Raw genomic sequence first — 24,622 nt, 5'->3', positions numbered from 1 at the left:
TATTTTATTTTTATTTTATTTCTGTTAATATTAAATCACCATATTTTTATTTCTTTTAAATACATACATATATATATATATACTTATTTATTTATTAGATATGTTTTTATATAAATCATCAGTAAGGTTAATTTTTTTTTTCATTGGTATACACTTAATATATTCTCATATATTACTAATTTATATATCTGTATATATATATATGTGTATATTTTTTTATATAAATCATTTTATAATAATAATTATTTTTTTATGTATTAATTTTTTAATATATTATTTTTTATTTAGTTAAATGACCCAAGAACCGTATTATACTTATAAATGAGCTCATGCACCTTAGGTTTTTATTGAAACTATTAAGGATAATCTTATTAGTATTCCTATTATAATTATTAGATTATCCATATAGAAGTGTATTATTTCTTGATCTTTTAAACATTATAGTTCATTTTTTCTTTTTTTCTTTTTTTCTTTTTTTTTCGGATTTATATAAATATATATATTCTTAAAATTAATATTATTAGATATACATTATATTTATATCGTAGTTATATGTAAAATATAAAATATGTTAAGCTTTTTTTTTTGTTTATTATTCTGTTTATGTTTTAAAAATAATAAATAAGGAAATAAAAAAAAAAAAAATATATAATATAATATAATATAACATAAACTAAGAGAAACTATGGAAGGCGAAATAATTCATATATAAATCAAAATTTTTAAATGTTGTTATTTTTATAAATAACATACAATTAGATATATTAAAAAAAAAAAAAAATTATAATAAATAATTATAAAATAACTAAAAATATATATCTCTTCTTAAATGAACTTAGATGTGTCTATTAATTCGTTAAGAATATTAATGTTTTACAATATATAATAACATAAAAATTATGAATAAATAAATAAATTTTTAATAATGTTTAGTTTGTTTTTTTTTATTCTAAAGTGTTATATGTTGGAAGATAGTATATTTTACAACATATAAGTTATGATTTGTATTTTATTTGGATAATCATAGTGAAATAAGAAATTGATATAAATATAATATAACTATATCATAATATCTTATTATAATATTTTATATTGATTAATTAGTATTATACTAAACAAAATAATTTCTAATATATATGTAACTAATGAAGGGATATATATACATATGTTACCTATATAAAATTACAGAATAAACTAACATAAATAAATTACTTATTCCTAAATTATTTATATATACTTTTTTTTTCTTGTATATATATATATATATATATATATATGAACATGTATTTCTTTTTCTTATTTAACAAGAAATTACATTATATAACATAAGAAGGGTTCTTATTTATATCTATATATTTCTAGAGAAGATAGGTATATGTGATATTATTTTAAATTTTATATAAAAATTTTAAAGGCCTTATGTGCTTTTTTTAAGTTATATAATATTAGGATTATTCACATTTTAAGGATACACTCAAATAATAAATAATCAATGTTGATTATATAAAATTTATAATATGTTCATTTTATGTCTTCCAGAATTAGATGCAACTAATAAAAGTATTCTATAATAAAAACATTAAATATATTATATATAAATAACAAATATTACAAAAGATATATTTCTAAAAAAAGACACCAAATGGGCATGTAATAAAAAAAAATATAATTATTTATAAATAATAAAATTAACGTAACCAAAGAAAATTTTTATTTTGGTTACTACCCAATTATGATGCATATAATTTCTTTTTCTTATATAAATTCTTTTTAATATATATTTTATATTTAATTTTTTTTTTTTTTTTTTTTGTTCTTTTTTTTTTATTTTTTTTTTGGTTTTGGTTCATTATTTCGATAATTCGATCGCTCGAATATTCTTTTATTAGAGAATTTTTAAAATTTTCAATTTTTTAAGTTACCATATTCTTAAAACATTAATTAGATAATGAACTATATTATTAATTTTGATATTAATATACATCTTTAATAAAATATATTATATTACATATGGATGCATGTTTTGTTTAGTTTATTATAATTCGACATAGCAAATATACATATATTTATTCAAAATCTTTCATTTATTATATTTTTTTCATATATTTATCCTAACAGATAAACTATATATATTACTAAATAAAATGAATTAATATTATTATTTATTTTTTTCTTTTAATTGAATGTAACTAAAATTTCTTTTATATCTAATTATATGTTATTAAAAAAGAAAACATAAAAAAAAGGAAAAAATACATAAATAAACATTTAGGTATATAAATTTATACATACATATATATATATATATATATATATATATATTTTTTGAATTTATATATTAATGTTTATAATATCATGTATATATGATTCATTTATTTGATAAGCATGTATATTCATATATATATATATATATATATAATTTATATAAATATATTTATTTGTTATTATGCATATGTTAATATTTATTTATATATATATATATATATTTATTTGTTATTACGTTGTATGTTAATATTTGTTTATATATATTTATTTGTACATTTTTATATATACACATCCAACCACATAAATATTCTTTTAATGTTTATGGTTATATATATATATATATATATCTATGATTATATATATTTTTGTATATAACATATGCTTAAATATATAAATATTTACATATATTTATGTTCATATATATAATGATATATAGTAATATATATTTTTATGTATATAGTTTGATATGTTTACCCATATAGACATATATATAAATAAACAAATACTAGTATATTTTAATTTTCTTATATATAAATATGTACATATATACTTAAGTTTATGTGTCTAATATTTTTTTTCTATATTTGTAAATACATATATAAATATAAAAATATATATATTAAAATAAAGTTAAAATAATAAAACATAACCGTTTTAAAGTAATATATATATATATATATATATATATATATATATATATGTGAATAACTATTCATTATATATAGACCTCGGTGTTAACTTATATAAAGCATAAAAAGTTTAGTAAGAAAATTAAGATTAAAAGAGAATTTATTTTATTTATTATATATTTAATAAGGAAAACAAATATACATAAATATTTCGTGAAATGAAAGGGACACCATTCAAATATTTAAGCATATATATATATATATATATATATATATATACATATATTTGTTTATATGTAATTTTAAAACATTCTCCCTTTTCTTTTATTTTCATTTCTTTTTTCATTTTTTATTTTATTTTATTTTATTTTCATTTCTTTTGTGTTCTTTTTTTAATTTTTTCTTTTAATAATTCATGGTTACATTATATATATTTTAAATATATATAAATGTAGGACATTTTAATATATTCAGGGTTATTTATTTTTACCCAGGTGTAAATTATTCTTGGTCTTTAAAACTATAAATAGAATCAGCTTTGTCTGCCCTTAAAGAGGAAAAGAAAAACAAACAAAAAAGAATGAATTATAACTATTACAAAAATATCACTTTAATTTTTTAAGATGAACATGTAATTCTTATTCAAAACATATATTGATATATATATTTACTAAGTCTTAACAAATTATATTTAAGCGTATAAAATTTTGAATAGTATATTCCATAATGAACAAAACATAATTAAAATTAAACATTTCATATTAATTTTTTTTTAAGAAAGGAAGAAAAAAAAAAAAAAAAAAAAAAAAATTCATAATTATACCATAAAAATTGTTTAATAAATTACCACTTGCTATATTTATTTATTTCCCCTTTAAAATTTAATTTTAATAATATTTATTTTATATGTGTAAATTTTAAATAAAGATGATTTTATTGATAAATACATAATTATTTTTACATAAAAAAAAAAAAAAAAAAAAAAATTGATATATAAATATAATTTTATTTATTTATTTATTTTTTTTTTTTTTTATATATATATATATATATATATATATATATAATATATATTATATAATTATATATTATATATATATTATAATTTATTTTAATATATAGGTACCTATTTTTTTAATATTATATATATTGTATGAAAATATATATATTATATATATATATAAAAATTTATACATTTTAAAATATATTATTTTATGAAAAAAAAAAATATATGCATATATGTAAAATTATTATATATATATATATATATATGTATATGAGTTTATTTAAAACATAAAAAACAAAGAAGAAATTATCATTTATAAATTTGTAAAATTATTTCCTTTGTAAACAAAAACATTCTATAGCCTTTTATTATATAAATAAATATATATATATACATATATATATAATATATATATATTATTTTATAATTTTTTTTTTTTTTTTTTTTTTTTAATCACAATGAAAAATGTTTATATTTCTGTAAAATAAAGAAGAAAAAAAAGGCACCATAAAAAAGCGAATATTTTATATGGAAAAATATATTTTTAAAATTAATATACCTAATAAGGTTTAAATATAAGAAGAATAAAAAAAAAATTAAAAGAGTATAATAATATAGTAAAAGGTGATAATGATATATATTGATATGAATATTCATACAACTATTATATATATATATATATATATATATATATATATAATATATTTTTATAATTAAAATTTTATAATATATATATTTTTTTTTTAAATTTGTGGAAATAAAAAAAAATATATAATATTGTATATTTTTTTCTTTTATGTTTTAATTACTGATTAATATTAATGAATTTGAAGAATCATAATTATTAATATTTGAAAATAAAATATGAATAATAATAATAACAATAAATATAATAATAATAATGATATTCATAATAGTATTAACAAAAATGGAAGTGCAAACATAAACAACAGTATGAATATGCCCAATAATATCATTAGTAATATTCCAAATAATAGAGGTAGTATACAAAGTAATATCAATAATATACCGAGACCTATGAATAATATTAATAATGTACATAGTAATATAAATATACCAAACAGTAGAAATATATCAAATAATATAAATATGACAAATAGTAGAAATGTGTCAAGTAATATGAATATGACAAATAATGTGGGTATTACTAATAATATGAATATTACTAATAATGTTAATAGGACAAATAGTATAAATGTTCCAAATAATATGGGCAGAACGAGTAACATGAATTTATCAAATAACATTAGTAGAACAAGTAACCTGAATATAAACAATAATATTAATAGTCCTAATAACATGAATATGTCAAATAATATGAATTTACCAAGTAATGTGAACAGAACAAATAATATAAATATGCCAAATAATATGAACAGAACAAATAATATGAATATGCCAAATAATATGAATATACCAAATAATATGAATATGCCAAATAATATGAATATTCCAAATAATATGAATATGTCAAATAATATGAATATGTCAAATAATATGAATATTCCAAATAATATGAATATTCCAAATAATATGAATATTCCAAACAATATGAATATTCCAAATAATATGAATTTGCCAAAAAATAGAAGTAATAGCATATTAAGTAATAATGTAAATAATATTTCAAACAATATAAGTAGCATATCTTCAAATATTAAACCACGAAATATGTCAAGTAATATTAAACATAATTTAAACAATTTTAATAATAATATGGCCAAGGATATTAATGTAAAAAGCTCTATAAAAATGAGTAATGATATAAATAATAGTACTATACACAAAAATAGTATTATAAGCAATAATAATAGTAATATTAATAATAATATGAATAATAGTAGCGCAAGAGAGAGTGTTATGAGTAATATTAACTATAACTATAATAATATAAATTATAATAATATTATGAAAAATAATATAGACATTAACAAAAAATTAAATAATGACAAGAACAATAATTTAGATAATACTGAAAAAATAAATAAAAAGATAAGTAACAAGATGATTATAAAAAATAGTATGAACAAAAATAGTTTTATGAATACAGATCAGAACAATGTCAATATGTATTATATGAATGATATAAAAAATGCAGAAAATAATATATATTTAACAAACAGTAATAATAATAATATGAACAAAGTCAATAATATTAAAGACAATTCTAATACATTACAACATTTTAAGGAAAATGAATACATGGAAAATATGTATAAGAGAGAAAAAAATATAAATGATAAAGAAAATATGTATATGTCAAATAAAGGACAAAGTAATATTAACCAAGCAAATAATACTAGTGTTATAAATAATAAGCCTAATATAAATAATATGAGAAATGTTAATAATACAAACAATATGAATAATATGTCAAATATGAATCATGTGAATAATATTACTAATATGAATAATATGTCTAATATAAATAATATGAATAATATGAATAATATGAATAATATAAATAGTATAAATAATGTGATTAATGTAAATAATTCCTACCAAGTTGATAAGGCCGTATATAAACCTATAAATTTAAATAATATAAACAATAAAAATAGAAACCAAATGTATAAATACAATAATAATGATAGCAATAATTTCATTATGGATAATAATATAAATAATAATAATAATAATAATATTAATATTAATATTAATAATAATAATAATAATAATAATAATAATCAATTATTTATGAAACCCTTTCACAATAATATAGATAACACAAATGACTTTAAAAGTAACAATGAAGAAATTAATATAAGATATAATAGTAATATGGTTGATATAAATAATGCTAACAATAATATAATGTTGAAAGCTCCTGGAAACATGAAATCCACCATGCATAAAGTGGGAGTCAAAAAACAAAAGCTAAAAAATAATGATACAACAACAAATAATAATATTAATAATAATTTAACAAATATCGAAAATACAGATAATATGTATCAATCGCAATTAAACAAAGAGAAACCAAATATGAACAATTCATTTAATTTTATGAATGAACTCGATATTTTTAATGATCCATCCCAAAACGAAAATAAACTATCAGATTATACATCTGTAAGAAAGTATAATACAAATAATAAGATAGTAAAAAATAACGATCAACCAAATTCAAAACAACCCAGAGGAAGTAAAATGAATAAAATTAATAAAATTGAAAAAATAGATAAAATGAATAAGATAAATATAGAAATAAATAATAATGTGGGTACCACAATGTCTGTTAATAATAATATGCTATATAATGAAGTAAAAAAAAATAATACAACTTCATTTGATAATGGAATAAATAATAATCGCGTACCCTTTTTTAATGGAACTATCCCATTAGATAAAAATAGTAGCCTACATAATAATATGAAAATGAACTATAATAAAAATTCAAATATATTGAATAGTTTGGATAATTCATTGGATACAGATTTACAAGATGATTTTGAAAAACTCAAAGCACGTATTGAACAAGAATTTGAAGAGAAAAAAAATCAAAAAAAGAAAAAGCGAGAAAAGAAAGAAGACAAAAAGGAAGACAAAAAGGAAAAGAAAAGGGAAAAGAAAAAGGAAAACAAAAAGGAAGATCAAAAGGAAGATCAAAAGGAAGATCAAAAGGAAGATCAAAAGGATGATCAGAAGGATGATCAAAAGGAAGATAAAAAGGAAAATCAAAAGGATTATCATAAGGAAGATCAAAAGGAAGATAAAAAGGAAGATAAAAGGGATGATCAAAAGGATGATCAAAAGGATGATCAAAAGGAAGACCAAAAGGACGATGGAAATAAATCAGATAAAGTAATTAAAGATGATAAAAATGAAGCTACTATATTAGATGATAATATAAAAGACAAAGAAACAAATGTGGAAAAAAATAATGATATATTAAATAATAACAATATTGATATATCTAAAATAGAACATAATAATAATAATGATAGTGATGTAAAAACAAATTTAGAAACACAAATAAATAAAACAGAAGATTGTGATATTTTTAAAAATGATGATAGAATTATTGATAATCTTAATTCAGACAATTTAAAAAATAATACTGTTTGGGATAATAGTAAAAATGAAATATCACATAATACAAAAAATGATGAAACAAAGGATAATAATAATAATAATAATATAGATAAATTGAATAATCATTTTAGTAATAATATGAATATGAATGTACAGAATGATAATTTAGTTAGTCCAAAAATCAAAATGCATTATTCTGAACAACCATATAATATGATAAACAAAGAATCACTTGAAAATTTAGGATGTGATAAAAAATTAATAGCATTAACAAAAATATTTGGAAATGTTATGGATGATAGTGATAATAATATGACAGAAAAAGAACCTGTAGAAAAACATAAATTTTTCGATTTGGATACATATAAAAATATGTCATTAGATACAATGTTAAATAATTTGAATTTAGATCAAGATATTCTAAATATATTAAAAGATAAAATAAATAATATCAATAGAAATATAAATGTTACTATTTGTTCTACACCTATGGAGAAACAAATAGATAAAATTGAAAAAGAAGATATTAATGCTCCTAATTTAATAAATTGTTTTTCTGAATTTATTAATTGGTGTGATAATAATCTTATTCAAATCAAATTACAATTATATAATATTGCTTTTTGTCTTTTATTAGAAATATATATTTTATTATTAACTATTAATTATGAATATATAGAAAATTTCAAAAACCAATATTTAAAAAAATTTACGGCTTACGAACCTGTTACAAAGTTCTTATTAACGTGTGTTAGTTTAAAACAAATATTTGAGATATCGTTAATACGTTTCAAAAAGAAAAATTCAAAACATATTGTGCACATGACAAAGTAAGTATTTCATCATAATATATATATATATGTGTATATATTACTCATTTTATATTTTTTTCAGTGTTATATATTTTTATTTACTTTTTATGTTACATCATTTTAGATTAGGAAAAAAATCACTCCTACAATACTTAAGTGTATATGATGGTATTCCTTTGTACAATATAATTACAACCAAAATAAAAATTATAGAAATTGATGATACAAAAAGGAATTTTAATTTCTTTTATGCCTTTGTTTCTTCAAATTTTTTCTATAACGTGAAATTAACATTTCCTGTGCACTGGAATTTACCTTCTATATATTTAACTAACGATGAAATCGTAGAGGTATGAAATGAACGAGAACTCAATGATATATTTGTACAATGTTATAATAAATGTATTTGTGATTTTATATATAATTGTTTTCTCTCTCTCTTTATATATATATATATATATATATATATTTATATGTGGCACATTTATGTTTTATTTATTTTCTTTTATGTAATCTTTTTTTTTTTTTTGCCACCATATCAGGATGAAAATAAGAAATTGCTTACTGAGAAAGAACAAAATAATTATGTACCTAATGAAAATAATGATGCCTATTATTATTATAAACATATATTAAAAACACAAGCAACTAATAGATTAAGAGTAACCAAAAAGAATATTCCAAGTATACTTTATTATTGTTTAAACAATTGTAATGACCTGACATGTGCAGAAATTTCTGGATATGAGGGATCTTTAATTGCAACGGCACATTCAAATAACATAATTAAATTATGGAATATAAAAAAATCCGAAATGAATAAAGTAATGAATGAGAAAAGAGATATAGATGAAAGTAATGATTATATGGACGACGTTAGAAAAAATGAATCTTATTTAAATGGAAAAAAAAGTATTCCATTAGATATAGATGAATATAACAATAAGGGAGTATCAAAATTATATGGAAATACATTTAATGTGTCTAGTTTGTCTTTTGGTGAAACAGATAAAATTTTATTATCTGGAAATTTAAATGGTGATATATATTTATACAGTACAATTAGTAATAAAAATTATGTAAAATATGTAGGTGGACATACACCCATATGGTCTATAGATACAGCCTTTTTAGGATACTTCTTCTCAACTGCCGAAGATGATGGAAATTTAAGAATATATTCTACTAATAAAACATATCCATTCATTACATATAAATATAATTGTCCGGTTAATGTATGTAAATACCATTATAACAATACTCTTGTAGCATGTGGTTATTATGGTAATATTAAAAAATGAATACATTTTAAAGATTAAAATATACGATATATCACCACATCAAAGGAAATACATACAAATTAATATATTTTGTATATTATACTTTTATTAATTTATCTTATTATTTTTTTTCAGATAATTATGTACATTTATATGATGTTAGGATTAATTCATACATAAAACGATTTAAAAATAATTATCCTAGCAATCAAGGTGTGACCTCTTTAAGTTTTTCAAAGAATGGACGTTTGCTTTCATATGCAGGTATATATATATATATATATATATATATATATAATATTTCCTATTATAGGTGGATATACAAATAACCTTAACCTGATTGACCTAGCCATGGATAAATTTATTGAAGTAGAACAAAAAGAAAATATGGGCATTAATATTAACACATTTGACGAATTGCAATACGAACAAAATATTAGAAAGTCTGTTGATGGATATTTAGAAAATGATATTATGAACTTTGATGAAAAGAAAAATATATCTGAAATAAAAAAAGGCGACATAAGTTTTTATGAAGATAAAGTTTTAAATATCGATTTTAGTTATGACAACAATTTATTGGTTACTGTTTCTTGTAATAATATTATTGATTTTTATAATTGTTCAAAAGGTTGGCAAAAAAACAAAATAAAAAATATATATATCATAAATAATATATTATTATTTAAGAAATATATATATATATTAATGTGTAATGCATATTTTATTATAAATCCTTACATATTTATGCATATCTTAATAAATAAATAAATACATACATATATGTAATATATATATATATTTCATTTTTTAGCATCAGAAGAAATTAAAAGTACGATGGATAAAAAACGAATGAAATTAAATAATACAAAAGATAAAAATAGATATGTTAAATTATCAAAATCTTTTGGTGTACATTATTCGAATTTAATATCAGCTAAATTTACACCTGAAAATGCTCTTCTCTTATTTGGTAAGTAAATTTTTATATTTATTTTTATTAAGAAAAAGCCATATATATTATTTTTTTAATTTAACAATTATATTATATATATATATATATATATATATTTTACTTTTTACAGGAATTAATACATTAATATAGAAATATTATTGTCAGATGAATAAAAAAAAAATAATAATAAAGAAAAAGAAATATATATGTGTATAATTACGTTATATTTTTATACGTTGCTTTTAAAGTTGCTTTTTTTTAATAGTTTAAGTATTAATATAATGTTAAAATTATTTTTTTCTCTTTTTTTATATTTCATATATGTTTTTGAATATCTATATAATCATATAAATTAACCTTTTAATATTAGATAAAGGCAAATTAAAAAAAAGAAAAAAAGAAAAATACTTGTATATATATATTATATTTTAATTTATTATGTTCCGTTACATTTGTTTTTATGCCTTATATATTTTTTCTAATTTTTGTGTTATACATAAATATATTTAATATAAAAATTTTAACTTTATTCATTTTGTTCTTATTACTGAAATTTAGATCCTTATAAGATCTTACATCTATGCATATATAATTAATATATATTTTGTTGTTTTTTTCGTTTATGATGTTTAAAAATATATATATTTATAATAAATATAAACATTGTTGTTTTCCTTTTTCTTCCTTTTTTTTTTTTTTTTTTTTTGTTTTTTTTAAAATAAACTAATTATACAAACATGTGAACCTTTTTTTATTTTTTTTTTAATTTCTATATAATTTTTTTGTTATCGTCTCAAAAAAAAATTTTTTCAGAAGGAAAAAAAAAAAATGCATTATAGTGCTTTTAAGAAAAAAAAAATATATATAATTAATATTAAAAAAAAGGAGCTTAAAGCAAAGAATAAGAACGGATATTATTAAATAATTGAAAAAATATATTAAATGATATAATATAATCTAAATAATATAATATATTTATATTTTTATAATAATAATATATTTAATTTTTTATTATAAATATTATATATTATATATAATAATAATAATAAAACTATAAAAAAAAAATTCACTTTATCAGAAAGATGAAAAAATTATATATTATATTATATTATATATATAGATTTATTATTATATTACTTATTATATTGTTATTACTTAATAAAAATAATGACTATATATTTTTATATAGAATGTTCTAATTATTGTTCTTAATATATATGCACTGAAAGAAAAAAAAAAAGGTCAAACATACTTAAAAATTATATATAAATATTATTATGGACGTAATTATATTGAAAAAATGAATATTTCTATTGTTCTTTAAAAAAAGGCAAATTAGAAAAAGCCTAAAAATATATTTATAAAAAAATATATTGTGAAAGAAGAAAAAAAATAAATTCACAAAGAAATTAAAAAATCAGCAATAATATATAATATATATATATTATTATATTTTATAAAAATTCAACTATTTTTATAATACAATTATAAAATTAAAAATCTACATTTTTAAAAAATTCTATTTAATATTTTCCTTTCCGTATAATATTATTATATATTTTTTTCTTTTATTGATTTTTAATAAATTAATATATTTTATTTATTTATTTATTTATTTATTTATTTATTTATTTATTTATTTATTTTCTATACCCTTTTTCTTAATTTTACGTAAAAAACAATAATATTATATAATCTATAAAATATATAAATATATATTTTATTTTATTATAGATTTCTTGATGATTTTTAAATAATATTTGTAATATGAAAAATATATATTATTTTATATTATTTATATGTTATTGTTTATAATTATTGTTTATATTTTTTTTCTTTTTTTTTCTTTTTTTTAATTTGTAATATATTTGATTTTTTTAAGTATAATATATAATTTTTAAATCATGTAATTAAAAATTTATATATATATAATATAAATATATATATATATATATAAATCAATGAAAAAAATGTTTGATTTGATTTTAAATAGATCTTATAACCAGGAAAAATAATTTTTTTTTTTAATAACAAAGATGAAAAACGTTAAACAAAATATTTCAAATTTTAGAGAATTAGCAAAACAGTTGGAGGCATGTATTCATTTCGATTCAACTGGTAAATGAAATATATATATATATATATATATATAATTTCATATATGCATCTTTGGCTTATACATTAAATATACAAGCTTGTAATCAATATATATATATATATATATATTTTCTTTTTTGTAGATATTGAGGTTATGAGAGATATTTATTTAAAATGTAAAAAGTAATACTAATAAAAAGATAAATAAAATAAGAAATATATTTTATAAGAATAGGGTGTGAATGTCTATATTTTGTAATATATATATATATATATTTATATGTAAAATCTTAAAAATATTAATTTTTTATTTTGTTTTATTTTTGTCTTTTTTTTAGAGATTTAATTTCATTAGAAAAAATAACATTGGAAGCTTTAGAAAAGGGGAAAGCAAATTTATTCGAAGAACTAGTACAGGTAATAATAAGAAAATAATATAAATAAAATATATATATATATATATATATATATTGTATATAATATAATTTATGTATTTGTGGGTATATAAAATTTGAATCTTTTATATACTCTTAATATGATGTATATTTTATTTCAAACATCTCACCCCAATCCACTGAATGATCCATTCCTTTTGTTCTTTTTAGGTTTCAACCGAAGTAAATAGATCAATAAAACTTTTTGAAAAATTTGAGAGAGAACACAAAAAAGATGGTACCGTAAGAATTTCTGAGGGTACTAATCAAACGACCTTTAGTTATGATATGAAGGAACAAAACAAGAAAAAGAAAAAACATAATGATAGAAAACATGAAAAAAGAAATAATAGAGAAAGTATCAGAAGACATAAAAGTCAACATTATGAAGAAGATCAAGATGAAGATGAGTATTATGTTGATGATGATGAAGAAGAAAATGATAAAAGAAGAGAAAAACGAAATAAAAGAAAAGATTCTGAGAAAAAGAAAGAAAGAAAAAAAGAAAAAAAAAAATCACATGTAAATGAAGAAAAATATAAAGATAGAAATACGAATAGACGTGATACTTATATGTATAGAAGTGACTCGAAACATTCATATAATAAAGATTTTGATGATGTACATGATACTAATCTTTTTAGTAGTGAATTTGATGAAGAATTAAATGAATATCGTAATGAAAAGTTTAATAAAAATATGAATATGAAAGAAAAAAGAAAAAGTAAAAATGATAAAAATAATAAAAATAATTCAAGAAAAAGCTATAAAATGAAAAATAATGAACATTTAAATAATTTTAATGAAGAAGATGAAATAGAAAATGAAAATAAAGATGATAAATTTGAATTCAGTGATGATAATTATAATGATAATAAAAAAAATTATTTTAATGAAAATAAATTATATAATTTAGATGATAGTTCTTCAAATGATATTATACATTCAATGAATAAAAGAAATAGTTTAGAAAAAGAATTCTTATCAAGTAATAAACCTCTTAATTTATTAGTACATATATCAGAAATTATTAATGTTTCCATGAATTTAAAGAAAAATGTTAATATATTTATTACCATAAAATCTGTTGATAATAAAATATATTTAAAAAAAAAAACAAAAAATAAAAGTATACAAAACTGTTCTATAAATATTTCAGAATCGTTTGATTTTTCTTGTAATTATAATAAAAAATTATATCTAATAATTGATATTATTGATAGTACTGATGGGACCTATTATTATAATTCTGTAATAAATTTAAATAAAATCCTTTTGAGAAAAAATAAATATTTCCTACCAACTATATATACATTGACACCAAAAAATGAAAAAGCAAAATTAGAACAAGGATTATTATATAATGAAAATAGTACTAATATAAATCCTTATAAGCAAGTACCAAGTAATTTTATAAATCTTCAATCAAGTGGATTTACAAATATGAAAAATATGAATCAAGCTTCAAATGATCAAATAAAAAATGGTGTTTATAATAATAAACAAAATTTAACACCTAGTCCTTTTTTTGGTTTTAAAAAAAATTATAACAATCCAAATTTAAATAATCAAAATATGAATAATTTTAATTTTAGTAGTCGAAATGTTAATTGTTATCCTAATCTTAATAATTTTAATTTTACAAGTAGAAATATGAATAATCATAATTTGAATAATTTTAAAAATGTATATGTGTCACCTAATTTGAATAATATGAATTATGGAACTCGAAATATGAGAGTTACCCCTTTTAATTCACCAGGTCTTAATATGGGACGACCCTACATGTTCAGTCCTCGTCAGTATCCCCAGATGAATAATATGAACATGAATGTTAGTGGTATGGGTTATATGAATAATATGAATAATATGAATAATATGAATAATGTGAATAATATGAATAATATGAATAATGTGAATAATGTGAATAATTTGAACAATGTGAATAATTTGAATAATAATCAATTTGCCAATTATTTTAATAATGTACCAACAGTTGGAAATATAAATAAAGGTGTTATAGAAAGTAACACTTTTAATAATACAAATGTCAACAAAACTTTATTACAAAATAATAATTTCAATAACAATAGTAATAATTCAGGTGCAATATTTTTTGATAAAAATGGATATTTAAATAACGCTAATACAATGACATACAAAAGAGATGAAGAAAAAGTCCCAAGTAACTGTACATATATTATTATGAATGTGTTTTTAAAAAATAAAGAATTTGATCATGTGACAGAATTGAAAAAACAAAATAAATTAAATGTGTTCAAAGAATTGTATAATGGATGTAATAAAGAAAAGATTTATTATTTAACTAAAAATAAAGAAAATGAAAAGAAAATAGAAGAACTAGATAAAATGGTTATGCTTTTAGAATTAGATAATGAATCATATTTAGATGCCAATAAAAAATTGAAAGAAATAATTGAAGGAAATAAAGAAATTATCAAAAGAATAGAAAAGGTTTTAACTAAAAAAAATAATAAAATAGAAAAATTAGAAAAGGAAAATCAAAAAATTATAGAAACAGAAAAAGAATTAGAAGGTAATAAAAAAGAAAATAATGTATTATCAGAAAAAATAACAAAATTAAATTCAATATATAATAAAAATATAATAAAATTAAAAGATTCTAGTCAAATTAATAATAATTTAAATAGTAAAGTTAATAATCTAATATTTCAATTACAAAATTCACAATGTAAAAATGAAAAATTAATGTTATATTTATCATTCTTATTAAAACATATACATAAATTAAATTGTGAACAAAATGATATTTTAAATTTTCAAAAATTTCAACAAAGAAATTCACAAATTGTTAATTCATTATTAGACAAGGAAAGTTTACATCAATTAAATAATCATACATGTACAGATATCTTAAATGAAAAAAAAGAAAATGAAAATATATATACCAAAGAAAATAGTAGTAAAAAATATATTAAGGAAATTTTAAAGTTTATAAAAAAAGAAAAAAATAATGAAAACTATAAAAATTCTAAATTATTGCAAGATATATTGGATATATGTGAGGATGTCAACAACAATAATAATAATAATAATAATAAAATTAATATTAAAGATGAAGAATTATTAAATTCTAAGAAAGAAAAAAATCTTCTAACATACGAAAATGATAGCAACCTTATAGAAGATTATAAAGATAATAATGATAATAATCAAACTAATGTATCTTTAAAAGATCAAAATGATTTATTATTACAAGAAGATTCTTATATTGATGATTTTTTAATGAATCAATATAAAAATTATATGACTCTTTCATCAAAAGAAAAAAGACAAGATGGATTGGATGAACTTAAACAAAAAAAAAAAAAAAAAAAGGGAAATATTAATAAAAATGATTATATATATAATAATAAAAAACATAGTTATTTTTATAATTTAAGTAAAAAATTTGATTCAGATGAAGAAATAAATAGTGATGATCAATATTATAATCAAGAACAACAAAGACTTCGAAATAAAAAATATAAGGATAAATCAAAATATCAACATTATAATAATGATACAGATAATACATTTGATTTAAAACATGATAATAAAAATAATACATACCTAGATCATGCAAAAGATATACCATTATACGACCACTACAATAATATAATTAATTGTTCAAATAGTACATACTCATTTAATATGTTAAATAATATAGAGCATGATCCAATACTTATATCATACAAAAAAAAAATTAAAAATAATAAAAAAAAACATAAAAATAATGAAAATAGTGAAAATAGTGAAAATAGTGAAAATATTGAAAATAGTGAAAATATTAAAAATATTGAAAATACTGATAAACGCTTAAAAAACAAAATGAAAGGAAAGAATGAAAAGAAAACCAAATCATCCCTTGTACAATCGAACTTGTTCTTAGGTATAAATAAGGATGATGATGCTCAAAAAAAGTATGTACATAATTATAAAAAAAAAAAAAATAAAATAAATGGAATTCTTTCACCAAATGAGCATTATACATTTAGTAATTGTGAAATAGATAGTTATATTAAAGAAACTGAAAAAAGAACCAATATTATTTTAAGTGATGGATATTTAAATGATAAGAAATCTTTGATGCAAATAAATAATGATAATAAGAAAAATAGTAAGAAATATAATAAGAAAAATAAGAACAAAAAATATTCACTTAATTGGAATGATAATATTAATCAAAAGTTTTCTGTCTCCAAATATGGTCAAAAAGGTTTGCTAAATGAACGTCATTTAAATGAAAATGATCTTATAAATAAGGAACAACATAATGTAAATATTAATAATACAAAATTAAGCTTAAATAAAATAAAAAATATAAATGATTTCAGTAAAAAAACAACAAATGATTATGTAAGTGATTATAAAAATTTTGAACAAAAATTCAATTATTTTGTAAGAGTATCTAAAAATTTAAAAGGAACCATATTAACAAATAATGATGACAAATTAAGTTATGCTATCAATATAAATGAAAAAAATTATTTTACAAACTTAGAAAAAATCATAAATAAGTGTAATAAAAAAGAACAAAATATTTCACATTTAAATAACTATTTAAATACACAAATGGGTTCCAATTTCATAACTCAGGAAGAAATTAATGAACATAAGAAATTTATGCGAATATTTTATACTAAAAATAATAAAGGTATTATATTTCAAAATAACCTTATGAAAATATATGCCAAAATTTATATGAATCATTCAAGTACGACAACTAAACAAAAGACATATCAATTAGATATATCAAATATGACAAAAGATATTAGCAGTACAGATAATAATAATAATAATGATGATAATAAAAATAATGATAATAATAATAATAATAATAATAATAATAATAATAATAATAATGATGATAATAACAATAATAATGATAATAATAACAATAATAATGATAATAATAACAATAATAATGACAGTAATAAAATGAATATAATTGAAAATAACCCATCAAATGATAAAATATATATGAATATTTACGTTAAATCTATATTATATAATATTTTATATATTAAATGTGATTTATCAGAAAATAAAATGGACCATATAAAAGTAATAAAAAGAAATTTAAAAAAAAATCAAAATCAAGTTATTGAAGAAAATGAATATATAAATTTAAAAAAAAATGATATTTGTTTATTATATACATTGTGTTTCAAAAAAGCATATCTAAACCATATGCTTCTATTCCTTAATATGGATTGTTTAATTAATGATAATACAATAATTAAATTCAAGTTATCTTTACCTTTTCCTCATCTATTTTTATTTAAACCAAATAGTTTATATTTAAATAATTTTATTAAAAATATATCAGGAACAACAAAATATTATTGTAAAACATATTATTACAATTTATTAAAATTTACAACTTTTGAGGAATTTATTAATTCTTTAAAATTATATAATTCATTTAATGTATTCCATTTTAATTCATATAATATTTTATATACTACCTATCCAATTGATAACAAAAATAAAATACTTCTCTTAATTGTTTGTGATTTTATTAAAACGAAAAATAAAAATAATAGCGATCAAGTTAAATTACATTTTATATCCTTATCAAATACTATAATTAGTTTTGCTATTAATTTGTTTAAGCAAATATTATAATTTAAAAGAAATTAATTTTTTTTTTTTTTTTTTTAATATATTAGACAAAAAAAAAAGAATAATTGTTTATGTGTTATATAAATGATTATATATATATATATATATATATATATAATCCCAAAGTTTATTTTTTATCATTTTCATTTATTATCCGTTTTGTTTTTGTGTATATATTATAAAATTGTTAATTTTATTTTGTAAAAAAAAATATATAAACAAATTTATCCGTATTTATATTATTTAATCTGTATATCAATAATATATATAATTAGTTATACTGTTTTGTTTATTTACTAATTTTTTCTTTTTAAAAAACTTTGTTGCCATTTTATAATTCTTTTAATTTTTTATAATTGTTTTATTCTGATATTTTCCTTATTAATTTTTTCTATAGTTTACAAAAAATATAGGATTCATGAAATTTTATTTATTATATATATAAACATAAAATGTTTATTTAACTTTATATAATTAAAAATATGGGGATACAAAAAGAATCTTAATTATAATCTATATTATATAAAACTTATATTTAAATATATAATAATAATTTTCTTATATTTATGAAAAATATTAATAATTTCTTATATATATAAAATGAAAAGATATCATTTTTTTATGTAGGAAATATTATTGTTAAAATAATTTGTTCATATATATATATATATATATATATATATATATATATATTATATTATAACTATAATTTATATGTTATATAATCATACCTTAAGAAAAAAATAATAATAAATAACAATTTTATAAATATACCAAACAAAATATTAATTACATATATTTTAAAATAATACTTCTAAGAATCTTTTTATATTTATTATAATTTTTTTTTTGTTTTTTTTGTCCTCTTCATACCTTATTCTTCCTATTCATATAATGAATATAAAACTTATTATTATATATATATATAATATATATTTATTTATAATAATATATTGAAAAAAATATATAATAAAAGAAAAATATTGTATAGTTTATATAATAGCGAATAGTTTTCAAATAATATAATATTTTGAATTTATAAAAATAGGAAATATTATTTTAAAATAATATTTAATTATTTTTATATATTTTATTTTTTTTGTGATATTTGTACCTTGGTATATATCTTTTGGTTATCAATATTATTTGTATACTTATATATATATATATATATATTTTTCTTTCTTTCTTTAAAAATACGAAAAAAATATGTTTTCATGTTTTGTTAAAAATGCAAGGTGAAGAATATAGTGATGACGAAGAAGTCGACGTTGAAGAAATTCTAAAACAGGCGGAAAATGTAAGAATAAAAATATATATATATATATATATATATATTTATATATATTTATGTATATATTTTTTTTCATTTATATATATATATTCATCTTGTTGAATTTAAAATCAATACATTTTAATAAAACAATATATAAATAATTTAACATATATATAATATATATTTATATTTATTTATCCATGTTAAATAAATTTTTAATCTTATTTTAGATAGAATGTGTTGATGAAAGCAGCATAAAAAAAATCGGAGTGCTTTTAAAAAAGAAGAAAACAAAAAATGAAAGAGACAGAATGGAATATCCAGAGGAACCTGAAAAATGGGTAAGCAGTGAAGTGGATTTAGACGAAATATTAGTAAATTTGAAGAATTTAAGTGTATGTACAAACTTATATAAAAGTATGATAGATTCAGATATATTTGGGGAGATCATTGATTTGTTAAATCATCCTAATAATGATATTGTTATAGAAGTTATTGATATTATTAAAGAGATTACTAATCCATCTAATATATATGAATTAGATAAAGAATTGAATGATATAATGATACAATATTTAAATAAAAAAAAACTATGTCATTTTCTTATAAATGTATTAGATAAAATAAATGAAGAAGAAAATGATGAATATTATAATGCTATGACATCTATTCTTAATATTTTAGATAATATATTTGAATTAGAAAATGATTTACAAAATGATTTATTAAAAAATTCTAAATTATTATTTTTTTTATTAAATAGAATTAATAATGAAATTAAAAATGATGATTCAAATTCACTTTATGCGAGTGAAATTTTTGTATTACTCATTTTAAGAATTAATCAATTTTCTCAAAACGTATATGATGATTTTTATTATATTATATCTATTTTTAATCCTATTTTAAAATATATTTCTAAATATAAAGATAAAGATCCTGAAAGTATTAATAAAAAAGAAATCTTATTAAATTATTTTCAGGCCTTAGGAAATTTATTACTCTTAAATAAAAATAAAAATGTCTTTCTAAATACAATCGGATTTGAGCTTATGCTTAAATTATTAAGTGAAAGGAAATTTTTATGTTTTCCATCTCTTAAGATTTTCGCTATCTTATTGAATGATAACGAATCATGTAATAAATTTATTGAAATGAATGGACTCAAATATTTATTTTGTCTATTTATGTTAAGAGATATTAAAAAACAAAATCATATGAGTGTATTCGAATTTGAAGAAAATATTATAATCATTATATCAAATTTGTGTTTATTCTGTACAGGCACATTTCAAGGAAGAGTACTCAATAAATTTGGAGAAAAGAAATGTGAAAAAATTATAAGACTATTAGAAATAAGGCAAAAATATCATGAAGTTATAATTAAGGATAAAAAAAAAAAACAAAAAAATAAAAATCAAGTAAATGATAATTTAAAAAAAATGAATATTCAAATTGATGAAGATTCTAAAAAGAATTTGGAATATATAGAATTGTGTGACAAAGGTTATCTAATATATCAACTAACAGATGTAATATTGATAGCTCTTTTTTATATGAATAATACATATATTTGCAATAATATTTTTATTCATTTGTATACAAGAAATATAGATATACAGTCTATATATGAAAATATATTAGGTAACAAATAAATAAATAAAATAAAATAACTATTTTTATGCTTACAAATGAATCTTTTTTTTTTTATAAAAAAAAATTTCAAATGTACACAACATATATATATATATATATATTTTATTTTTTCTTTTAGATTTTTTGGATTGCTTAGATGATGAGGATTTAGATGAAAAGCTAAATGACATGCTTACACATTTTCTAACATCTTCAAAAGAATCAAATCTATTTTTATAAACAATATATCTTTTTAATTATCAAGACAAATAATATTCACAAAAAATAAAATAATAAATATGTAGTATACAATAAAAAGTAAAAGATATTTATGCTTTCAATTTAGGATATACTTGAAGAGCAATACATGATATTAGTAATATATTATATATATATATATATATATATATATTTATGTTAATATTTTGTTTATTAAATATTTCGTTAATTATAAGAGTAAAACAAAAATTTATAATTCTCAAAAGTTTTTTATTTACATATAATTGTCAATTAAAAGGATAAATATATAAAATATTTATTATTAATAAAATGTTTGAAGAAATAATTTATATAGTGATAATGTATTTATGAGAAATACATATCTCTCATTCTTTTTTTTTTTTTTTTTTTCTTCTTTATATATATATATATATGAAATAATTTTTTTTTAAATAAGTATGAGAACTTATAAAAACACCATAAATTATGACATGAAAAAAAAAAAAAAAAAAAAAAAAAAGAAAAGAAAAAAAAAAGAAGAATAAGAATAAATATAAATATAAATATATATATATATATTTATTTATTTATTTATTTATTCATTTATATATATATACAAGCAATTCATTCATATGATGCGTGCTTAAGAAAAATGGTGTTCTTTTTTTTTATTAAATAATATTTACATTAACAAATATATAATATTATGTGTGCTAATAAAGAAAAAAAAAAAAAAAAAATTAAATCCAATATATTCAATAAATTCACATATATAAATATATATGAATAATTTTTTTTTTATTTATTTTTATTTTCTTAGATATTTTTCTTTACAAAATAAATATATAATCATTTATATACATAAAAATAATAATAAAAAGGAAAATATATATGTTATAATAAATAATACAAATTATTAGATGCATCTGTATTATATGCATAAAGGTTTTATTTTATTAATGATATATATAAATATATAAATATATATATATATATGTATGACTATATTTTATTCAATATCGTCGATATTAAGAAATTTTTTTTCCGTATGTGTTTTATATTCTGGATTATACTGCACTATCAAACATGTCATATTATCACAGCCAATACCATCATTTTCTTTATAATTATTAGATAAACATTCGTCACATAATTCTTCACAAATTTGTGATAATTTATTAAACTTTTCATATTTCTTTCTTTCAATAACAGGTGGAGCATCATATTTATCTTCATCTCTTTCTAAATCTAAATCTTGTTCCTTGTCACTTTTTTCATGCATGTTTATATTATCCATATTATTTTCATTTAGTAAATTTTCATTTTTAAGGAAATCATTATTTGATGTATTTAAAATATTTTCTTGTTCATTATTTATATTATTTTGATCTACATTTGTTAATTTATTGTTTTGATCTGAATTATTATTAGTTTTCATATGTTCGCTATTTTCTGTATTATCCAAAGAATTGTTTGGATCGTCTGCAATTTCTTCAAATTTTTCAAGTCTGGTTTTTACAAAACCGACAACATCTTGACCATCTTTACAATCCCATATACCATCACATGCAAGAAATAAAAATTCATCTTCTGGTGTTAATGTAACACATGTAATTTCTGGGAATGCAGATATTTTTTGATCTTTTTGTGGTAAAAATGGATCTCTTTTATAATGTAAATCTCCTATAGCTCTAGTTAAATTTAAATTTCCATCAACCCTACCATTTGCTATATATCCACCTGCCTTTTTAATACGAGCTTCTTCTGTTTGTAAATGTGGTTTATGATCAGTAGACATACCTAAAGAATTTCCGTTAAAACATACAATTGCTCTAGAATCTCCAGCATTAGCTACAATTAAATATCCTTTTAATATAACAGCTACTAATGCTGTTGATCCACAACTATATGCTATATTATCTTCATAATCATTCGAATAGTAATTCTCAAATAATCTCAATTCTTCAGAAGAATAAACACCATTACAATCATCTTCACCGGTTTCTTCATCATTATTATTATTCTCATCATCTTCTTCTTCTTCTTCTTCTTCGTTTAAATCATTATTTATATTATTATCTATAACATTAGCTGAAGCTTCATCATATGCTAATCTTTCCATATCTACATTATTTGCTTCATCTCCATTATTTCTATTTTGTATTATTCCATCATTATCATATCCTTGTAATGAAACATTATTATGAATATCATCATTTGTATAAGAATTTATATTTCCACTTGTATTGTTATTATTTAATAAATTATTACCTTGAAAATGATCTATTACATTATTTATTCCTTGTTCA

At 17.5% G+C, this 24,622-nt stretch overlaps 4 protein-coding genes and 1 non-coding gene across 5 annotated transcripts in view; 3 read left to right on the top strand and 2 right to left on the bottom strand.

Moving 5' to 3' along the window:
- Positions 1–595: 595 nt before the first annotated feature.
- Positions 596–3,743, bottom strand: PGSY75_1138900. Its single transcript, XR_001974539.1, has one exon. It is a non-coding gene (non-coding RNA).
- Positions 3,744–4,764: 1,021 nt separating this feature from the next.
- On the top strand, positions 4,765–11,153 carry PGSY75_1138800 (hypothetical protein; the record flags this gene model as incomplete). Its single annotated transcript, XM_018786507.1, has 6 exons — positions 4,765–8,786; positions 8,893–9,118; positions 9,311–10,052; positions 10,184–10,312; positions 10,863–11,021; positions 11,134–11,153. The coding sequence occupies 6 exons, from the start codon at positions 4,765–4,767 to the stop codon at positions 11,151–11,153; spliced, it is 5,298 nt and encodes a 1,765-aa protein (XP_018641302.1).
- A 1,886-nt stretch (positions 11,154–13,039) lies between these two features.
- Positions 13,040–19,186, top strand: PGSY75_1138700 (hypothetical protein; the record flags this gene model as incomplete). Its single annotated transcript, XM_018786506.1, has 4 exons — positions 13,040–13,121; positions 13,244–13,283; positions 13,439–13,517; positions 13,706–19,186. The coding sequence occupies 4 exons, from the start codon at positions 13,040–13,042 to the stop codon at positions 19,184–19,186; spliced, it is 5,682 nt and encodes a 1,893-aa protein (XP_018641301.1).
- A 1,228-nt stretch (positions 19,187–20,414) lies between these two features.
- On the top strand, positions 20,415–22,334 carry PGSY75_1138600 (putative beta-catenin-like protein 1; the record flags this gene model as incomplete). Its single annotated transcript, XM_018786505.1, has 3 exons — positions 20,415–20,483; positions 20,690–22,103; positions 22,234–22,334. 3 exons carry the CDS (start codon positions 20,415–20,417, stop codon positions 22,332–22,334), a joined length of 1,584 nt encoding a protein of 527 aa, XP_018641300.1.
- Positions 22,335–23,322: 988 nt separating this feature from the next.
- The window catches only part of PGSY75_1138500 (protein phosphatase 2C), a gene marked incomplete at both ends in the record, with an annotated part of 2,703 nt that continues 1,403 nt past the window's right edge, over positions 23,323–24,622 (bottom strand). The window contains one exon of the mRNA XM_018786504.1: positions 23,323–24,622. This exon is cut by the window's right edge and continues 1,403 nt beyond it. Within this exon, the coding sequence (XP_018641299.1) occupies positions 23,323–24,622 (1,300 nt within the window).

The sequence above is a fragment of the Plasmodium gaboni genome, chromosome 11, assembly GCF_001602025.1.
Source record: "Plasmodium gaboni strain SY75 chromosome 11, whole genome shotgun sequence".
Taxonomy (NCBI): Eukaryota; Apicomplexa; class Aconoidasida; order Haemosporida; family Plasmodiidae; genus Plasmodium; species Plasmodium gaboni.
Note: the sequence above shows the minus strand (reverse complement) of the source record. Positions and strands in the feature narration are given on the sequence as shown.